At 32.1% G+C, this 22,994-nt stretch overlaps 1 protein-coding gene across 4 annotated transcripts in view; it reads left to right on the top strand.

Annotated features, from left to right (window-relative positions):
* CSMD3 (CUB and Sushi multiple domains 3) overlaps positions 1–22,994 on the top strand; it is a 586,421-nt gene that overhangs the window by 235,585 nt on the left and 327,842 nt on the right. For 2 of the 4 annotated variants that reach the window (XM_054289307.1, XM_054287746.1), the window contains 2 exons: positions 8,749–8,826; positions 13,425–13,512. In XM_054289307.1, the coding sequence (XP_054145282.1) occupies positions 8,749–8,826; positions 13,425–13,512 (166 nt within the window). The remainder of the gene's footprint in view (positions 1–8,748; positions 8,827–13,424; positions 13,513–22,994) is intronic. The other 2 variants (XM_054290025.1, XM_054288554.1) reach the window with 1 other exon arrangement.

The raw sequence follows: 22,994 nt of genomic DNA, 5'->3' as shown, positions 1-22,994 counted from the left end.
TTGGAATCTGTGGTCTTACTGGATAGTCACCTAGTGTCACGCCTAACTTTTACTAACACCTTCTGAAACAGGAGAGCTGAAGTTTTTCAGAATTTTAAAATATATAATTAAATAGAATAAATGAAAAACAAACATTGTCTTTGGTTTGCATATAAAATAGAAATCATTAAATAGGCGTTTATGTTTCATTTGTATTAATTTCAGTGGAGATCTGAAGTATTTTCTGGTTACTGACTGATATAAATTAATCAAAATTTTGGTTTGTACTAGTTGTGTGGCTGTGTACTCACATCACATCTCTGGGCAAATTTTAAAAAAAACAGGCTTATTTTCAGTTATGAGGGAGTATAAGAGGATCTGTAATAATATCTTCTAATCTAAAGATTTAAGAATGTACTACTCTGGCAGTTAAATATGGCAGTAATTTTGACACATATATAGTTTTTTCCCATTTCCTCTTTGGAGTTGTTACAGTGCAATGTGCACTCCACCGTTTTCTCAACATTCCTTTCTTCTGTGACTTATTCCTTTGTACAAAATACAGGTACAGCATGTACTTCTAAATTATTTTATTAAAATAAAATGCTAAACATTAGATTATAAAAAAAGGAGAATAATTTAGACATCAAGATACTGCTAAGATAATGTTAGGATGCTAATTTTTCACATCATAAAATAGTACTACAGGTACCAAAAGGCATGACCATCCACATACAACTGAAATCAGACTTGTGTAGACCTTAGTGGAGAAGAAGGGCCACATCTAGTTCCATGTGCATTTTATTCCCTCATGCAACACTGAAAGTCTTGGTTTTGCTAGCACTCATTATGCAAAACTTTAAAACTTTTTACTGTGTCTGTTAGTCATGGAACAGTATATGTGTGCATGCTATTAAAGGATATTCCTATTCTGAGTAAAAATTTACCATTTTTACTCAGTAAACACCAATATTTGATAATTTTTGTGAATGTAAGATAGCTGTTAATTGACTTGAAGGATTTTTATCACAGAAGGGTGTTCCAGAGGTATTTCTGTAGAATTTCCTATAGGTTATTATTGAAGTATTTTAACCTCTCTTTGACAATACATTATGCATAGAAGTTTAAAAACTCTGCACATTAAATAACTGGGGAATTAAGAATTACTACTTAAAAATTTTATATTGATAACTTTTAAAATGATATCTCTATTTAATAGCTATTAAAAATTACTTTTTCCTTTGGAATTTTTTTTGCTGTTTTTAATTTAGGAATTTCACTCCCAAGTGATGCAAATTAATTCATAATTGAGAAGACAAAATTTAATATCCTAAATATAGTTACTAAAGCTTACTAAATGTAAGTGTGAATAGTTGAAATTGTAAAAAATTATTGTATGTATAGACCTAACTGCAGGTTTTTTTGAGAATATTACTAGGAAGACCCAAATAGTGCAGGTTTATGATACATTATCATAGATGCAAAATCATAACTGCAGAAAAAGAGTAGTACTGTTGACCTTCCACGGGACTGTTCTGTGAATAAAGTGTTTCAGAATAAATAGACAATAAGAATACTCTCTTGTTTTGTAAAAATTTTTTGGAAGTTCATGCATGAACAAGATGTATAGAGAGAACTAGAGGTTTATATATTCCAAAATTTCAACTGCTAGCTGTAAATTGCTATACTATATATATATCCTGGATCTCAATAATAATTTAAATTATGTCAAAAGCTGACTGGTTATTATCTTCTCTAACCTTATTAGCTGGAAAAAGGAACTTTAGGTGCATTTGGTGAAATACTTTCCTTAGAGTTAGGGAAGTACAAGTATTATTTTTTAAGGCAGTACTGAGATCTCTTGAGGAATATTGTACATTATTATAGTTTCCCCATCAATGAGAACTCATACTGAATCAGATAAAGAAAGGTTATATAATTGTATTACATCTTCGTGATCATCCCTCCTTACAAAATAAAATATAAGATAGGATGAAAGCATAAATTTTGAAGTGAATGTCAGTATGTAAAGAACTTGAGTAAGGACAAGATAGCATGTAATATATTAATATTTTTACTAAGGAGATGACTCAGAAGAGTTCATTTTATTGGAACACTGAAACCTTGTAGAAGGAGGAAGTAGATGAAGGATGAGAAGCTTACTTTGAAGATGCACCTTGACAGGCCAATGAAAAATATATTTAGGTAGAATAGCTGGTAGGGAAAAACAGCACCTTTTGGGTCTTTAGTTCTAATGAAACCAAGTGGTTAAACTCAGGAAAGTTTGTGTCCTGAAATCAGAATAAGGGTGGAGAAAAAGGAGATCCCTAACCCCTTTCATTCAGTTAAACCTAGGAACTTCAAATGCTGAGATTTAGTAGAAATTCTTTTGATGCTACAATCACAGTTTCTAATATGATCTGTATTTCTCAGATGTGGAAATAAGAAGACAATGAGACATGGTAGAAATATGATATTTCCAAGTGATTTTTTGTTTGTTTGTTTGGGGTTTTGTTTTGTTTAATTTTCGTTTTGGTTTCTGGGTTTTGTTCCCTCTTTAGGTATTTAAGAATTGTTGACTTCATCATGACTAAAGTAATAGAGGATAATCTGACATATTTTTGTTTTCTATGATTTTTTCTTCATATGGTGAATCCAAGTTTAGTAATGCTTTTAGTCCTATTGTTCTATAGTTTGTATCAACTACATACTTTATATATTAAGGTTTTAGAATTTTTATTTGTGTATATGCATATATCATGAGAGATATTTTAGAATATTTTCTTGTGAGAGTTTATATAGCATACTTTTACTGTCTAAAGAAAGGTTAAGAGGCATATGGCCAAATGTTAAAAGGCATTTGTACAGTGTGCATAATAATATGACTTAAATTATGGTCAGCCCTGAAGAGGTCAGGCAGTTTAGTATTGATTGTTGTTGGTCACTTCCAACTATCCTATCATTTCTATTCTATTCTATTCTATTCTATTCTATTCTATTCTCAACATTCATTTTATTGCAGAAATAAACATACATCATAATTAAATGCCCCTGAGAAACAAATGAGTACCATGTGCAAACAATGAAAAACACCTCTAGTACTGTTTGTAAGTCATAAATTAAATTTAGGAAAAATAAACAGTTGCAAAAAGAGACACAGTAGTTGGAGGAAAAAATTGCTTAGCAGACTCAGGTTCAAATAGTGCCAGGAAGTCTTTATGGATGGCTGTAGTCATTATCTAGCAGCTCACAAGTGTTTCTTTGCTTTCCTTATGAAAATAATTTCAAGAGAACTCTGGATTCCAAAAAAATTTATGACTCTAAATTTCTCTTTTTAAAGAGAAGAAATGTCTCTATGCATTTGTAATTTTTTAACCATATATTCTCAGTTTGAGGAAATGTATATGTTTTGATGATTCTACTTAACTATTTTTTTACAAAATTTTACAGTTCTATGGATATCTCCATTCTCTATCTTTCTCTATGTTCTTTATTACTTTCTTGTAAGCCTTTATAATTTTTCTGTCCTTTCCCCATTCTTCTATAAGAGTACTTGCCTTATGCTTTTTGATATCTGACTTTATTTAGTATCTTAGAAATGGCCAGGAAAAAATGAATCAGGGAGAAAAAATCTTGCTACTGAGTGTTCCCTATTAAACCAGCGTTTCTTTTTCCTCCTGCCTTACAGGAGAAATTATGATGGTAGAAGGCAAGAAGATTTTAAGATTTGTTACAGGAAATTAAATCATATGCCAATGAAACTTTTGGGGGAAAAAAAAATGATGTTATGAGTTATCAGAATCTTAAAAAAAAGAAATAAAGATAATTCTCTTGTTACAATGGATAGTTATGAGTAGTATGAGTAGAGAATATGATGCAAATGCAAAAAAAAAAGGTAACTGACCTTTTTATGAGTAGTGAGTAGTAAGTTCAATGCATTTAGGCAGCAGATGTGCTTCTAGAGGAAGTACAATGAGTTAGACATGTGCCAAAGATGAACTGGAATTATCATGCATGATGTATTTGGTATATGTGCATATGCACAGCCAATGCTGGAAGTCCAACATATACAATACTCATTTCTGTCACTAGAAATTGTGGTTGTGAGTAACATCTGCCATCACCACATATTGAAGATTTTGAATAATTAATGAATTACTGGTTCTGCACAAGTCAAAATCACTTCTACACTGTATTCCAAACAATTTTTTTTTCTGCCTCTTCAGAAAGCAGTTGAAAATGTAATTCTTATTTATTTCTCAGATAACCTAACCTCAGGTTTTCCTGTAGTATTATGCTTTTTCAGATGTAATTTAAGTAGGGCTGTATATATAATATTGAAATAATGGCTTTGATGTTATCATATTGTTTTCCATGCCCGTTAGCTGAGTGATAGTGAATATAAAATAAGAGTAGTTCTGGAGAGAGGAAGGGCTGTTTCCATTGTTCTGTATAGTTGAAATAATGCAGCCTGAGTGCCTGCTTTGCATAGAACAGTGGTGTTTTAGTACTCAGGATTTGAAATATTGTTTATATTTTATTTGAAAATTTACAAAATATAGAAAGGACAAGCTGGATACTTCTGTTACATAAATGCTATTGCACAACCAAAACAAAGATGTGAATTTTTCAGGTGACAAGTATTTTTAACAAATATCCTTGACATGGCTGTATTACCCTGATGCTTCCATATTGTACAAGCAAATTTTCCTTCTTGAATTTTTTTCTCATTTGGCCCTCAAGACACACTTTTTCAATGAAGCTGGAACTGGGTCAACTGAACAATCTTAATTCAAAATGAATTTTGTTTCTAGTGTTTGAGAGCTTGCTGTACTTTAGGTTGTTATTAAAATTTTACTTCTAAGTGGGTTTTTTTATGACATATGTGCCTAAAACTTCTTTGCTTGAGGCCCTTTTTTAATGCAGTGCCTATCCTGAAGTATAAAATGCTGGAATTGTCACTCAGTCCTTTCTTACAAGTGTTTGCATGAAGCATGCCTGCTTATATTGCATACATGCACATAAGACTTTGGAAAAATATACATAATTACACAGCCTTTTTATTAAAGAAAAGAAAAAAGACAATATTTTAGTCTTTATGTGTGCCTAAAATTTTGCCTGTAAGTATTAGAATCTTCATTACCTTACATGAGAGACGATTTTGGTCCAAAGCTTCAAGAAAATATTTCAGAACTCCTTTCACTTTATATTGGCTGCTTGAAAAGTGTGCATGTCTCTGGTGTGCCTATTGACTGAATATTAGCTCACACATCTGTAATGAAAAAATTCTTACTTTTATTACTGAGACTTCTCTCCTTAATGAAGCATTCAGATCTATCTTCCTTTACAGAAAATATTGCGCCTTCTAATTTTAGAAAAAGTTACAGAGAAAGAGTGAGTGGGAGAGAAAGGTGGAGCTGTTCAGTCTGAAGAAGTAAGGGCTTTGTGGGGACTTTGTAGCACCTTTATTTTTCATAAAGAGGACCTAAAAGAGAGCTCTAGAGGGAGTTTTTACATAGGCAGGACAAAGGGGGTTGGCTTTAAGGTCAAGGAGGGTAGGTTTAGATTAGATATTAAGTTCTTTACCTTGAGGGTGGTGAGGTACTAGAACAGGTACTTGGTACTTGATGATCCTTAGATCCCTTCCAACCCAAACCATTCTCTAATTCTATAATAATAATTATGTATTTGTATTAAAGTGTCTTGAACTAGGAAAAAAGCATGAGCTTGAGCAGAAATCCTGAGGTGGATGCCTAAACTATTTTCAGGGTGTTGACATAATCTCTGATTTGGTTTCACAGAGTTCTGATGCTACTCTTTATGCTTCATCCAGTCATGTGATCAAAAATAGATTTAGGATTGTGAGAGATTTATTCACATAGGAGATGTGCACCAGTGTTCCTTCTTCTCCAAAATTAAAAAAATAGAAATAAACAAACCTGCTGTCTTTATAAATTTAAAACCAATCAACCAACCTGGAAGCCATATGTATTTAAAGTATCATTAAAAGAAAAATTAAGCCTCTCCTTGTATTATAACACTGGAAAGATGGTATGTCATATAGGTTTTTATAAATTTAGATTATTTTTAGGATATACTTTTGTCTTATCACTACCTTCCTATTATATTTGCATGTCTCCACAGGAGTATCCTACTTTGTTGGTGTAATTTATTTTCTTGTCTCTTGGCTGTGCAAATATATGAGAACATACTAATCTGACTGTATTTAAATATTTGTACTGTTGTTACTTCTGAACACTTTTTCTTGAGATGAATGGGCATATAAACTCATTTTATGCAAAAATAGGTATTTAAAGACCAGATTAACTGATCTCTTAAAGTGTCTGTTTTTCTTTGTGGATGGGCTTAGATGTTTACAACTACACAGTTTGTTGTCATTAATCCATCCTCTGAGAATTTTGAAAAGTGAAATCCACTTTCAGTACTTACTGCCATGTGTTTGACATGCAAAAGAATCCTTATTTTGTCAAGTATAAAATAATCTGTTTATTGGGTAGGAGATTTTTTTGTGATGGTGGGGTTATTTTTATGTATGTTCATGCATTTGCAGCCAACACATGGTTTAGAATCAGCATGTTTGCCATGTAAATTTCTATAACTACTCCTTCCCAGTGTATTCAGACACTTCTGTTCAGTAAATCAACATACAAACCCCAATTAAGAGTAAAATTCTTCCCTTATAAGCATACTTTAAAGAACTGGAATTTCTTGCTTTCCTAGTGGAATTTCATAGTCTTGGCAAAGTGATTTTTTGAATCAATCAAAAAAACTTTGATTGATTTCACTGTGGTCACAAAGACACTCTTAACTATTTGCAGTTCATCTTAGATCTTGTGAACTCTTTTGTGTACATAAACTAGGGATATGCCATCTGCATGCTTCAGAATGAGTAGAAACAAATGAAAAAAAAAGAAATGCAGGACAGTCTTCCTTTGTTAGTGTGTCGTTTTGATGACTTCTGAAAATAAAGGAGAAACATATCTTTAATGAGAACATTTAGACTCATTCCAGCATCTGAGATCATATATTCAAGACCACTCCCATCTTGCTTAGGTGTTGGAAGAATAACTAAGCCTATCTTCTGATTTATGAGGAGTTATTTTAAACTGATCCTTGCAGAAAGCCAAAAGAGAGTTAGAGCTATAGTCCAACATTCCTATTTACATAGAAATAACATTTTAGAAAGCTCAGACCATGATGAGGGAACGTTGCTGTTATTCCAGTATTGCTCTGTAGTATGAAAGTAGAGTTCTTCAGTCTATGATTTCCCCTGAGGATAGAATTGCTTATGGACTTCAATTAATTTGGAGAGCAGGAGAGCCTTTTCCTATTAAGAGTAAAAAATTCAAAAATCGAGTACTTTGTGTTAACATATATGTTTTACTTCTGCAAATAATGTACTTCCCAGAACCATTATCAATGTTTATGTTACATTATAATAACACACAAGTAAATTTACATTTTGCCTTTTGAGATATTATTGTTTCTGTATTTATAAGAAAATTTGATCTCTTCAATCAAAGGTATTAAAATATTTATTAACACATCCTCTATCTATCCTATAAATTGTCTTTCCTAGTAGAATGCTCTTTCCTCTGAATCCTGTTCTTCTGTGCTTAGTAATGATACTTTTATTCATAAAAAGATATCAATAATATTTTGCTACTGTGGTATTTATACCTAATGTAAAGGTTCTTTGACTATCCATTGATTTTCTCTAAGAAGTAATGGGTATAAAAAAATATTTGATGAAGTACAGTGTATCTACTTAGGCTAAGTTCTCCTAGATGCAGCTCCTTTAATTTCTGCTGTCTTCATCAGCAGAATTGCTTGTAGCAAAGATAAAACATCTTCTATATAGTTTAAAAAAATATATAGTGGCTTTAAAGCCACTTAAGTATATTGTACATAAAGTAAACTTAGAATTTAAAATTTTTAAGCAGGTCCATTTTAATTTGTAAGTCACTGCTTACAGGCCAAGACTATTAGAGATGAGGCTCTTAGTTTAATGACTGAAAAGGAAAGTTTCTTGTAGAGTATTTGCTTATTCTTGCTTAATTTTTTTATATATGTTAAGTTTTGGGTTTTTTCTCTTTTTATTAGTTGTTTTCTTTCAAAGATCTGTTGAGGCCACAAGGTTTGCCTGGATTAATTGTTTACATCATAAAGCCAGCCCACAAGAAGCACTTTGACAAAAACAGATAAGCTCTGGGCTTAATGGAGAGGTGGGAGACAGCTATCTACCATATCACATTTTGCAAAAAACAATTTTCAAGCTAGAAAGAAGACCTGCTGCAGAACCAACAGCAGAATACTATATTGTATTTTATTTTCCACATCCAAATACATTTTTTCTTCCTTTGTCTTTTTTTTTTCTCACCACAGAAGAAACAGCTATTTTTAGAGCAAACATAATTTTAATTCTTTTAATTTTCCAAGTTCCATAAATGTGTGACAACGTTTTACACAATTATGTGGTGCATAATAAGCACTTCTAGCCATATTTTTTTTATTATTTATGCAGGAGAAAAATATGTTGCAAATACCATTTCTTTCCTTTGTCAGGTATACAAACTGGTCTCAATTTTTTTTTGGTAAATTGTTTCACACCAAAGGTGCAAAATCTGAACTTGTGAGGTAGCCAGTACTCAAATTTGTATATACTTCCATGATAAAATTTGTCAAATGAAATATTTTAGATTGTATTGCCTGATACATGTTTTTGTTTTTGTTTTTGTTTTTAACTAGTGAAAAAGGCCATAGATTTTAAATCTAGAGGATTTAAATTGTTTCCAGGGAAAGACAACAGCAACAAGTTTTCTATCTGTGAGTGTACTCCTTTTGTTACTTTTTTCTAGTGCAAGAGTGAAGTTTGTGGTGTGCTGTTTGTGTGTAATTATTTATGTATTCTGATAATAGAACTGGTTTCTCCAGTCTGCATGGTGGATTTTTAAGTTTGGTTCTACACCAAAGACAGCCTTTCTATAAATCTGGCATTGTATAAAGACACGTTATCTTGTCAATAATTTTGCAGTAAATTTACAGTATTTGAAAGGAAACAAATATTCAGCCTTCTAGGTGTCAGCTCTAAATTTAGCTCTGAGTAAAAGATCAGTTTTTTTTAATTGAACATTAGAAGTTTAGTTTGCACAGAATTTGCATCAAATTCTGTGCAAACTATAGCAAATCCTCGTTTACAAGTGCACAACCACATATAAGGTCACTAAGTTTGCACATATAAGGTCATTAAGTTTGACATTTTAACTGATTAACTAGGTGTAGCTTTAAAAATTCTGGAGATGCTTGGTGCCTTCAATTTTAGTTACAAAAATTAGAAACTCAAAGTGCTTGACATCTCAGTGGACCAAGTCCTGATTAAATCACAAGGAGTCAGGCAACTTTCTAGCACAAATCAAACAGGTGTGTCTCTAAATGTATTGAAATGATGCTTTTGAAAAAGAACGTGCCATTTTTATAGAGGCCTTTTTGGAATAGAACCACATTTTAAATATTTAAAAGTAAATAAAAAGGACTAAATGTTTAGCATATGTTGGATTATACTACATTTCGTTACTCTTCACAGGACTGAAAGGATTTGCTTTTGAAGCTCCCTAGGTTGGACATGTTTGAATTAATTATTTGTTTAAAGTATCTGTGATGAATTCAGTTTATAGAACTTAGCAGTGTTAGCATATAATTTTATTTTCAGTGCTAGATTTTAAACTGTCAGGGTATTATTTTTTTAGACAAAGATATCTCCAAGTACCATGACCTTTTAGCATTCACCAAGTCAGAAAAATAAAGCAAAACACACTTCTGTTAAATATTTGTAATGTCATGCATTGCCATATTCAACTTCTCTGTAAACTGCATCACCTAAATAGTTCTGTAAGACATTTCTGGTTTTCTTGAAAACTTTGTATCAAGATATTTAAAAACAAATATTCTTTTTATACCTTTTGGGTGAATGGAAAACAAACTGATTATGCAGAAGAAGTAACAGTAAGATAATTACAGTAGTGTTTATAAAGTACATCACTGAGGTCTCTGCCTAATGGCCCATCTGTGATTCTGTAGTTATAAATAATATTACAACAATAATACAATGGACGATAAAATATATTATTTTGCACTAATCATTACATTTTCTACTATATAAAATTTAATAGGAATTCCATATTTATAATGAAATACCAGATACTCATGATATCCAAAGTTGATTGCTATGAAATTAGTGATGAAATTTATCAACTTATTATTGAAGGTCTTTAGATAATTTGTTTTCATATTCTATATGAAGCTGGAAACTTCTTTATATTTTTTTATTGATTGTGCAGAATAGATTACATATATGAGTCAATAATAAGTGAAGGTGAAAACCTGGGTGATTTGTACCTTTAGTGACCATAATCTTGTCATAAATAGATAATTAAGGTTTTATATTATAGTTTAGCATTTTATTCTCTAGTCACTTTGGTAGCTTAGAATATTGAAGAAATAGTATTTTGTAAGAAGTTTATGTATTTGGCTGTTGACAAGATAATTTTCTCAGTGTGCCCTCAGCTGGGTCTAGTGTGATTGTAGTACAATGACAGATAGGGTCCTTTGAGAAAAACAATAACCAACATTTAACTGTTAGTGAAAATAAGGATAAGTGAATATCTATTTTACATTATATCTCTTATTAGTAATGTCTTTAGAAATTTTTTTGTCTAGCATTCTCATCTGTATGTCCTTTCATCATTTTACACATTTTTTGGGTTTTATTTAATGTATCAGTTGTATAACATTCAACAGTAATGCACAGGTGATTTTCACAGAGTAAAGCCAGAAGATATTTCATATAATGATGCACTTTGAAACAAATAGGCATCGGCTTCAGTTTCGAAGTGTTGACACTGACAAATGAATTAATTGGTGGATCTAATTCAATCTGGATTTGAACTGTGGATTTCTTGATACCAGCTTCATGACCAGATCATGAATGAATAATTTTCCTAGATGCATTTAATTTACTACAGGAAACCCTTTAATTGCTTATTGTGCATAAGCATCTGAGGTGTAAAACAAAAGTATATAGACAGATATCTGTGGAATTACATAGGGCTGTAGACTGAAAAGACAGGCATTATGTACATCAATACAAAAATCCTAAACTGTGAAATTACTTTTCATTAGGCACTTTACAGAAACCAGAATGGCTTCAAGATTGTGTAAATGTATTTTGGAATTGGGATCAAATTAAAAATAATATCTACCTATAAAAGTTTTCTCTGTATTATTAGTGGAGTATATGTCTTTATTTTTTTAATTTAATTATTTCATAGATTTTCTTTAACAGAAGCCTTTATATTTTTGTTTATGAGTACTGATAATTCCATATATTATCATTTTAAATTATATCCTGTAGAATGTTTCTAGGAATAAAACTTTATACAGAAAGTATTGAAAACCAATAGGATTTTCAAGCTTCCATTTCTGGTAGAAATCAAAGTGTATAATAGTTCTTGTGTCTTGCAATCCAGCAGAATATTCTTTTTATATGAAAATTTGCTCTATTACCTGTGTATGGGGAAAAATTATGTACAAAAATAAAAGAATTATTTGAAATATTTAAACATGAACTATAATAAATAGAGATAATATTGTTCAAATACTATTTTTCACAGTAAAAATTTCTTCTGTATGCATTGATTTACAATGCATGGCCAAATGGCACTGTTATAATTTCTAGAATATTATCAGATATCATGAACAATTTTTAAATTATAGTTTGAATATATATTTAATGTCAGAAAAGTTTGAATGACTTCTATTTATATGCAGGCTACTTTTGATGATTCTGAGTTTCTCACATCTCATAATGAAGCCTCCAATATTTCAAAGAGAGCGTTAAATTGTAAATGCTTATTCAACAAGATGGCCTTGACTGCTTTCCATGCAGTCTATGGAATGGTAGCTGTCAGATATATATATAGATATATTTCAACACTAGCATGAATTTGGGTTTTTCTATCTAATATGCTTTCATCCCACATACATCTATTGGAGGAGGAAAAGACTGAAATCTGAAACCAGGATGGAAGACTCCTCCTGCCCCAAAAGTCCCCTGAACACAGAAATGCAGAGATTGCCTTGCAGTGTTTTTAAAGCAACCTTTGACACGTTACAGGTGTCTTGGGACAGAGGAGAGGAAATACTGTGGTTCCAGCTGACAAGCACTGAGCTTGACAGGCTTTTTGAGCAGTGTGCTGTGTTGAGATGTTTTCAGCTTGAGCCTGTACAACATTTGCCTTTGGCCTTTGTCTTCCTCAGGGGTACCAAACCAATTCTTCCCTTTCTGTGTGTGTAAGAAGACAAATTTCAAAGAAGAGAAACACCCAAGGATTCTGAATTATATTTGTCTTCTTTAAAAGCTGAAAGTTAATGAACAGCCTTTAAAAGTATAGTCAGAATCTACTATTTTTTTTTTTTTTTTAAAATCAAACAGTGTGGTTACCCTAATTATATGCAAACCTTTTCTTTAAAGGGAAGTAAAATTCTGATACTGCAATCTATTGGGCTGGTTCACCAGTAATAAAGATTAATAAAGGTTAATATATTTTCCTGCTTAATACAAATTACTTGGCCTCATGTCAACTTTTTTTTTTAATATTTTTCTGTCAAGCCATGAATTTATCAAGTAATATTAGACTAATATCCTTTGCTAATTTTTCAGTTTTGTGAATAGGTAGTTGAATATGCTGAGATATGATTGGATTGTTACATACAAATTTCTGGAAAAATACAGAGAATGGTTCACAGGAAGTTTCTGTCTGGAGATCCATTTTAGTTTATAGTAAGATAAATGTATGCATATCAAACTGGCACTTTGAGTTTACCTTCAGATCACCATATTTTGGGTATATATCCATTTTCAATACTGATTAAAGACAATTCTCTCAGCAGGAGTTTATGCATTCAAGTTTTATTACAATTCAAGGAGAAAAGGTCAGCTCTTAGTGGAGATGACATTTATTAGCGTATGTTCAGAATAAAATCTTACATCCCTAAACCTGATGAACATTCCTTTAAATGTTAATGTTTCTAAAAAAATAATAAATACATTTCCATATGGATTCAATAATATTGCAAACAAAAAATAGCTGATTAATACATCTGATAAAAAAAATTGTGGATTTTTCTTTGGAAAATAACCCAGAAAATACATACTTTGTTAATTATAGGGAGGACAAACTTACGTATAGAGTTGATATGGGTGATCATATTCTGTAGATAATCTGTTTTAAAAGACCTAAAAGGAAAAGGATATACTTTCATATTTGTTAATTGCTTGCCTCTGTATTTTCTAAAAACTTTGTTTCTTTATCTATTTTTTGTTTATTTTATTTTGTTGTTGTTTGTTTTTGTTTCTTTTTTTCCAGTAAATGAGGGAGGTATTAAACAGGCGTCCAATTTGTGTCCAGATCCTGGAGAACCAGAAAATGGAAAACGGATAGGCTCAGATTTTAGGTAAAATATAAGTTCTATTGTATCATTTCTCTAACACTGAACTTGGAAAATGAATATGTTGAAAATGTATTTGTGTTGCTGATTACTTTTTCAAAACTGACCTTCTTAGTAAAAAGTGCACTATAATTCTGTATAAAATTATGTAATGCAATATAGCATATACCTAGTATGCTAATAGATAAAATACCTGCCTAGGAGAGATCATATATCTCTGAAAATCTGAAAAAATTAGTATTGAAGGTAAGTTTAGGTTATTTTCTTATGTAAATACTGTGTAAGATTTATAAATATTGAGCATACATGTTTTACTAGAGGGTTTTGCAAAGGACAAATTAAAACTGAATACAGCACAAGAAAAGCAATAAAATCTCAGAGAGAAATTTCAGATCTTACAGAAATATTCATTCAGACTAATAGAGAAATTAGTCCCTACAGTGTGTTTTCAGGAGCCCAGAAATTCTAAATATGCAGATGTATTTCCTTAGTATTCCTCACATTGGCCTAGAACTCTTAATACTGACCATTTTTTTATTATTTTTTCTTCAATTCACAGCTATCTTTCAAATTCCTTATCTTGTAAGATAAAAAAGGCTTTCAGTATTCTTTCAAAATATTCTGTTGTTTTATCAGTTAATTTGACTCCTAATTCCAGTATCACCAATTGTTGATGAGTAGAGACCCACATAATGAATTTTTAAGAATGTTTTGGATTAATTTTAATCTCTTTTCTGAATTTCTGATTTTTTCCTTTTCAATTGTTGAACATTTATTTAAAAGGGTTAATATGCATATTATTTTATATTTGACATACAAATACACTTCAGACTGTATAAAAAAACCCTATGTTCTTGTTTCACAGCATATGCTAATTTCACATTATGTTTACAAAACATGAAACACCTTAATGATGAAAGAAAAAAAGAAAGAAGTAGAAGGCTGATAATTTTAAAATTAATTGGTTTTGATACATTCAAGTTTGATTTCTATATATTTTGTATTGTGCATATCACACAGCACACTTCTAAGCATTTGAAGGGAACTCAGAGTAATCTGGATATACAAAGATTTTACAAAATTATGATTTTTCATTCTTTTACATAACTCCTTGTTCCTTTTTGTGTGCGTGTTTTGTCCTTTCTCCTTGTAATCAAGCAGAACACCGGACTGAAAAGTGCATCCTAAGTAAATATGCTAGCTAGCAAACAGTTATTAAAATTTCTTAATTTTTCATGTCTCCCTATTTCTATAGTTTTGAGAAAAGCAAAAGCTCAATGTGCATCTGAGAAAGCTTTATAACTAATTTTATAAAAATGCAATTTCTTGTGTTGGCTTTCAAAATAAAAAAGCATATATTTTCAGAGAAATAAAAAAAAGGCTGTATTTAACTATAACACTTTCTAGAATCACTACTTTGGATGATATTTTGTGTTTTAACCTCAAAAACATGGCTTGAGAGCGGCAGTATTTGACAGACAACCTGCCAGCTCTTTTCTAGTGTTAGCTCTGCAAGTGATCATGAAAAGACCTACTTACAGAAATTATTCTAGTTAAACTTATGTGAGAGCAGTACCTCGAAAAAGACATGATGATGATCCTGCCCTCATCTTTCTTTTTAGAGCAAAATGTTAGGATTTCAGTTAGCATTATCTTTAACTGTATACTGGGATGATGTATCAGGCTTTCCTATTTCAAATGCATTGATGAGAAAATGAAAGGAAAAGGCATTCAAATTACTGAACAATAGTTTAACAGATCTAAAGTACCAGCATCAATGTCTTTTCCAGTGTTTCTTTTCCCTAATTTCTCATTAATCTTGGTGACACTTTTTTTATCTTAGAAAAGAAATCCCCCAGTAATCTTTAGTAATTTATACTTGTAAAAAACAGCACTGGTGCATGTCAGTAAACATGTGCATTTAGCTCGGATTGAAAACTTCATACATTGATAAAGGTCTTACAGGACTCAAAAGCAGACTAAAAATTTTCAGCAGATTTAATAAAATGCCTGTTAAAATTAACCTGGTTTCAATTCCTGACATTATGATAATGGTTGTTCAATTGCTTCATAGGCATCCAAAGTAAAAATGTTACAAATTATTGTTGTGTTACATTTACTTAAAAACATCTAGAACCATAGAAAAGAGTTAGGCCGTTACCTGGCAGATAGATAAATAGCACACTTTCACCTTTTCCTTCATGAAGTCACTGTCTCTGTAATGAAGGAAATAGCTTTAATTTAAGCTTGACTCTTTTTTCCTTTCTGAAAAGAAAGTACAATTCCAATTACAATGCCTTCATTTGAAAACACAGTATTTTGAAGAAGGGTTTGGATCTATCTCTACTAAGATCAATCAAAATTTGATTTCTGTAAAATTAAATATATTTTAGAGAAGAGCATGCTCTTGTCACATCTCCTTAGCTTTCTTTAAATGTGAAGGTGTAGGTTTGGAAGCATTGTATTGCAGTTTTACTTCTGTTCTGATTAAAAACACTACCTGCTCTCAGCACATTAATTTCCTCTTACATGGTTCTTACACAGATTTACAGAATCTCTAATTCAAGCTGTTAGACAAACTGGAACATTCCATGACATTATTTGAGGCCTGTAATTCCATGTTTATCCTTTTGCGTATTTTTTCTAACATTAAAATTCCCTATAGCTGTATTTTGGGGTATTAAAGGCATTGTTTCTGATGCTAGATGCATATTTGAGCATAAAAGGTTTTGCATGTTGAAAGAAAGTCAAGAAGAGTTATAGCTGCCAGCTTTTCCTGTATTGAAAAAAAAAAATTCTATTTCAGAAAGAAAACTTCCCATCCATCCCGAGGAGTTTCTTAAAATTTCAGACACTATAGTGATTATTCAGCTAGAATTTACAATTTTACTTTACTTGTCAACTGCTGAAATAAATCTTTTTAAATCTAATAATAAATCTTTCTCACGTGTCCAGTTTTAGAATTAATGCCACTATGTAAAAATATAAGACGTAATAGATCAAATAGATAAAAGTTTTCACATGGTTTTGTTTCTATTTTTCATTATTTCTAGTGGAATAAACATATCCATATTCATATCCTGAATTATCCTTTAACAGGAGTTTTTTTATGAGGCATACATGTTCTTTCACCACCATCTCAAAGTTTTATCTTCATGGCATGAATTAATGAGCCCATCTCTATCCCTCTACCTCTGTAGTGTGGTCCCACTAGGATTTAAAGATTTAAAGAATTCTGATCAAACCTGTATCTAAACAAAGTAGTTAATACTGTTGGACAAAAATGCTGGTATAGTCTTAAAAATATACATTCTACTGACAAAAGGAAGAATATGAAGTTTATGATAAGGACATAAGTCCATGTAAGTCACCAAAAGGTTGTCTTACAGTACAACTAATGATTATATCATCTTTCATTTTATACAATAAATTAATTTGTAGCTTTCTTCTTTGGAAGAAAGAAATTCAGCTTTAATTGACTAGATTGACTAGAACTTTCACATCTGTTTTTCCTTAAATCTTCTCTGAATCACTTCTTCTCTGCAGATATGCAAGGTGAGCTTCTAGACTTGGAAACTTGAAGCCAAATATCCTAAAAATGAACCAAACTTGGTTTGCAGCTTGAGATATGAGGCTAGTTTATGGGGGATCTGTGCACCTATCACTTTTTAACAGTTAAGTGTATCCTTTGTCAAGAACAAGTGTCTGACAGTACAAGCTTTGCAAGAAAAGATTACACTTTTTTAAAAGATGACTTACCAATGACCTCCATAGTGTTAGGAAACCCTCTGAAACTTAAATTTAGTCATCAGTTTAGTTTTTTTTCAGCACACAGTAAGGATATTTCTTGGTCAGAAATTTGGAAGATTTAGAAATTCTAACATTATATCATGGAATCCTAGCATTTTGCAGTAATATTTCCATGTACAAACTTATCTGTGAAAATGTTCCTATGGATGTTCTTGAGACAGATGCTGTGACAGCTTAGGTCTCATACAGTGACTCAAAGACAACAGTAGAACCTATCTGTAGCTTGCACATAAAAAAAATTATGGATCAGCAGTGTGTAGAAAGTTGCCAGGTTAAAAAATCACTGTTCATAACCTTGAAGACTTACATGTCTTTACTTTCTTTTGCTGCAGACAGAAGAAATAATATATGTGTTGATTGTTTCTTTGTGCTAGGATTAAAATATATGATATTGCTAAATTTACAATTTGATAGAGATGGACTTTAAGACCTGATAAATTATTTCTGGCTGTACATTTTCTTCTATGGCTAAAAATAGTGTCCTCTCTCAAATTTGTTCAGTTGCAGGCATAAAATCATAAAGATGGCTTTGATTCCTTGCATAATTGATTATTTTTCAATAATAATTTAAAAAACTTATCAAATAATGGAGAGGAATGCCATACCAAAATGAGGTAGTTTGCCACAGAAATGCCAACTATTACAATAATAGTATTTAGTATGAACTTCACATGAAGTTCAAAATTTTAAACTTTCTCATCCTTTAGAGGTACTATAGTTCATTTTGGACTTCTACTGCTTTTACTTTCTGCTGTTTAAAGAGAAATCACAAACTTGAGGCAAATGATAAAAATTTTAAAAACAGATACGAACTTAAAATTTTGTCAGATTTGTATACTAACTTCCTTATTTGATACTTGTTTATACATTTTCCTAATAAAAGTATATCCAAAGTTTGGGGTTTTTATGAAAATGCAAATCTAATGGCAATCATCTTTTGTCTTATTAGAAACAGGAATTTGCAGATAAAGTTACTGAGAGACACTCAGGTCAAGCATTCATTTTTTGAGTTATGAACTGCTGCAGCACATTATGTTATATAATGCAAAAGTTTTGCATTAATTCAGGACAAATTAAGCAGTTTATGTGAGTCATAGAAATATTGATTGGAAGGTCCTTCGGAAGGCATCCAGTCCATCCTCCTGCCCAATGCAAGACTAGTCAGATCAGCTCTGGCTTTGTTTAGATAATCCTGAAAACTCCCAGGATTAAAGACTGCACAAGAGTTTGCATATGCTGTTCCAGCTCTGCTCTCCTTTATTGAAGGAAATTTCTTGTAAAGTAAAATCGGAATCTTCCAAATTGTCCCTTGTATATTATCTGGCACATTTAGAAAAGTTTGGCTTCATTATCTTTGTAATGGATCCTGAAATTGTTATGGTCTGCTATTAGATAGTACCTTAGCTTTTTCTTTGTCAGACTAATTAAACCTAGCTGCCTTAACTTTTTATTGTAGGTCATATGCTTTAAGCCTCTGATTAATCTCCAAGTTCTTGAGTTTTTACCAATATCGCTCTTGATGTGGGAGACAAAACACTGGGCTTAATATTGCAGATACAGCTTCACCAGCAGAGTAACAATTTCACTTGATCTGCTGCCACCACTTCTAGTATTGATAAGTATATAGTTTGTTTTATCCAGGATGAGAACATGTTCAATAGTGCAGAACATTGCACCTCTACTTGTTGAGTTTCATGAGGTTTCTGTTTGCCCAGTGCTGGACTTTGCCAGGCTTCTGGATTGAGGATCTGATCTTCAGTGTGTCAGCTACTTTTCCCATGGATCCAAAAATTCCGTCTCCCCATCAAGACTGAGGATGAAAGTATCAGGCAGCATCAGACCTTATGTTGATTTCCTAATGCTCAGATTATTACTGTCCACTAGCTGAATATGAAGAGATTGAATTCCTACTCTTTAAGAACAGCTGCCAGGCAGATTTTCCTTATATATCAATTCCGTGTGTATTTTGTCAGCTCTCAAAGCACACTGCTGTAAAAAGTACTCTCAGAAATGTTGTTGATGTTGAGCACTGATATACTGAGCACTGCTACATCTACCACTGGGCTATGTAGCCAGTCATTTTGTCATAGAAGACAATCAAGTTGATCAAGCATGACTCAACCTTGGTAAATTTGTGTATGTGCTCTTGATTTCCAGTTCATGCTTTACTAGAGTACATGTTCCTTCCAGAGATCAATGTAAGATTCCTAGCATCTCCTTGCCCTTTGTAAAAGTTCATGTAATGTTAGCCTTTCTATGATCACTCAGAACATGTCATTACAGTTTTTCATAGATGATACCCACCTTGCACAGACTCAGGGAGATTTTTCAGCTGCCTTTGGTGAAAGCTATCTGGCCACCTGGCCTTGAATACAGCTGCTTCCTTTTTCCTGTTTTTTCCAAGTATTAGCTGTCCCTCTACTTCACAAATTATGTTATGATACCTAGGAGAACATCTGCTGTAGAAGTTGATGAAGAAAAGGCGTTTTGTGCTTCTGCCTTTTCCATATTGGATTTCAGCACCACAAGATTGCTTCATCCATTTACAAATGAACCCACATTGTATATAAACTTGCTTTTGTGACTAATATACCCAAAGAAGCATTTTTGCTTTACCAGTGTGCCTTACTAGTCTTAGCTTTGGCTAGGGTCTCATTCAAAAGCCTAATTTAGTCACCCAGGGACTACTAAATTAGTAGATCCAGTTCAGTAAGTTCATTAATCATAAATGACCAGAAGACGTGCTATAAATGATTCCTGTATTCTAAAGATTTTCTCTGAGCATTAACTTTTCATCACTTTCACTGTTAGCATACTGAATTCAATGCTCATTGACTGCATCCACAAACATTTTTTTTAAATTAATATATTCTGATTCTGAAATTTTATGAGATTTTCATTCTATCCTTGATATTTTTTCTTTTTTTGGTGATATATATCTATATTGTATACCACAAAGAACAGCTTCATAATTATATCATGCTTTAGTTCTTTTGAGATTTTCAAAGCAGAAATAGTCTACTATTAGGGGTTTCATCTAGTAAGCAGTTTGGACCAAATGTAAGTCAGGACATCAAACTATCCTTATTTTTTCACACTATTTTTGGTCATTTGTCCCCACAATCTGTTTTTGGACTACTCTACCAGTTTTATCTAAAATAATACCTGCCCACAGTTCAGAGGTTCCCCTAAAACCAGCTTCCACAATCTGATTTTCTCACTCCACAATATTTAGTTCTCTAACATACCAGAAGGCTGAGATCAGATCTCTCACATGTCCTCCTACAGTACCTCTGGATATGTAATAGATGTCATCATTTTACCCCATCAAGGTTCTGTCTTTGTCCTATAACACAATCCTTCCATCATCTGAGATCCTGTCAAAGAAAAAAAAAATAGAAAATAAAAACTTAAAACCCTACTGAAATTGTTGCTATGTCACACATCACACAAACCCTCATCAAACTCTTGGCCTATCTTTTATTTCATTTTGTTTTAGAGCTAATAATTTTTTCCTGGTAATTTGCATGTCCTTTTTGAATCTTCATCATATTCACTTCATGGGCCTCATGCACCTGCCAATGGAGGGAAGTGACACTTTACCCTTTTGTACTCAAGTAATCAAACTGATTTTAGAGAAAGATGAATTTCTAACTGAATAACTCTAGCTCACATATTAAAGGTATTGGAAAATATTGTCATCAGAAACAAGAAGAATCTCTCCTTCGATCACTGTGTGGGTCATTCACTTAAGAGTTGGACTCCATGATCCTTGTGGGTACCTTCCAACTCAGAATATTCTACGATTCTGTGATTCTCTGATACTAGAAAATTTGGAAAGAGTTGAAAGAATTTCTATTTTTAAGAGTGTATAGATAGATAATGGCAGCAAAATATTAAAAAATTGTAATCTTGACTCTGCTTTTCAGTTCCTGAGAGACACATTTTCTTAATATTTTCTTGACAAGCTCTCTATTATTGTCTTTTTTTAGTTGATCTTCCATAGGAACTAATCTCCTGCTCTTCTATTTTCTTTCTTAGACTGGTACTTTATGATCTGCTTGTCTAATTGCCCTTAGTAGGTCTCACTCACACAGCATATATGTCAAAGATTTTGTAAATTATCCAGTCCCACTCTGAGTCCAGTCATATGCTTATAGTCATATGCTATTAAATATCAGTTTAATATCAAAACTAATTTGGACAAGTAAAGTGGACTTCCTAACGTGAATGTTATTTATACTTTTCTAGATGATAGAAATAATCTTAATGCTTGTACAGTCTTCATAATTATTCAGACCTCTGGGATTTTTGCCTGTTACAGTTGTTTTTTCTAACAAAGAGTTTAATTTTATTTGTAAATGATGTATTTCATGCTCAGCATTTCCTCTTTAAATCAGTCCCTCTAAATCATGGCTAGTTAAAGGAAATATATTACCATGTTACTTTTCTTCAAGTGTTCCTTTTTTATTTCCTAATAAATATGACCCTCAGATTTTCTCAACATGACTTTCTGAAGCAGATGATTATGAAAATCTAATCTTAAAAAAGATATTCTTCTCTTCCCAATTGCCACCTTTTGAACTTTCATAACCATATAGTCCCTGTAGCAACTGTACATAATTTTTTAAATTAGCTATAGACAATCTTTGTGTTTCATAATTTTGAAATATCCTCCAACTCTATGGTCTGCCTGGTGGGTCTTTTTCCTCAGCCACCTATTTTAGTCTTTTATCCTTACGTTGCAAGGGCCTTTACACTATGTTTACTTTGGTTTTTTCAGTTTTTCACTTTCATATCTCCTTTTTTGGTGGATTCTGCAGCTTTTCTTTATCCTTTATATATTCATTGACAAACATTCTTACTCATACAGGAACTGTTTTGGAACAGTTAATAGAGCTGTTACCCGCTGTCAAATCCTTTTCTGAGATATCTGTTCAGGTGACTGTATCATCTTTCATGTCCTCATTTTCTTAGTATCTATGTCTCCGTAAGGCCCAGGTACTTCCCAGATTTCATCAACTATTTTGTGCTAACACTGTTCTTTTTCAAATATCTAACATTTCTGACTCCCTTAAGTTAATTCTTTTTCTGATAAGTATCAATCTTCTTTAGCAGCTTTTTTCATCACGGCTTAATAGATTACCTGAAAAAAGTTATTCTCTGGATTGTGCGCTCAGCCTTTTTATATTTCGCTCTGCCTTTGTGAATTGAAGAATTGCAACACTAAAATGGCCATCCATCCATCCATCCATCCATCCATCCATCCATCCATCCATCCATCCAGGGTCAGATAACTACGTGGCTTACAGTGTTATACAGGAAGGCTGCTCTAACAAACTCTTGGGGAGTTACTGCACATTTAATCTTAAAATACCCAGAGAACTGCATTCAGAGTGTAGCCAAGATCTTGTAAATCACATGTATGTATAAAGCATTTTACACTTTGTAGCTGTGACAGACAAGCCTTTAAAAACAGCAGGCTGAAATTATGAAGTCCGAGGTACAGATATCAGAGAAAGTCCTGATGTATTGGCTATTTTCAGCTATAATCAGTATTTGAAACCATAATGATATTTAAAGGAAAAGACTTAAGAATATACATTTATATATTGATTTATTCAACTTTTCCAGACTGAACAGCTCTTTTCCCTCTTCCCACCTAGCCCCAATCCTCC

Source organism: Melozone crissalis, unplaced genomic scaffold (genome assembly GCF_028551555.1).
Source record: "Melozone crissalis strain CALT ecotype California unplaced genomic scaffold, PUWL_Pcris_2 ptg000002l_1, whole genome shotgun sequence".
Lineage (NCBI taxonomy): Eukaryota > Metazoa > Chordata > Aves > Passeriformes > Passerellidae > Melozone > Melozone crissalis.
Note: the sequence above shows the minus strand (reverse complement) of the source record. Positions and strands in the feature narration are given on the sequence as shown.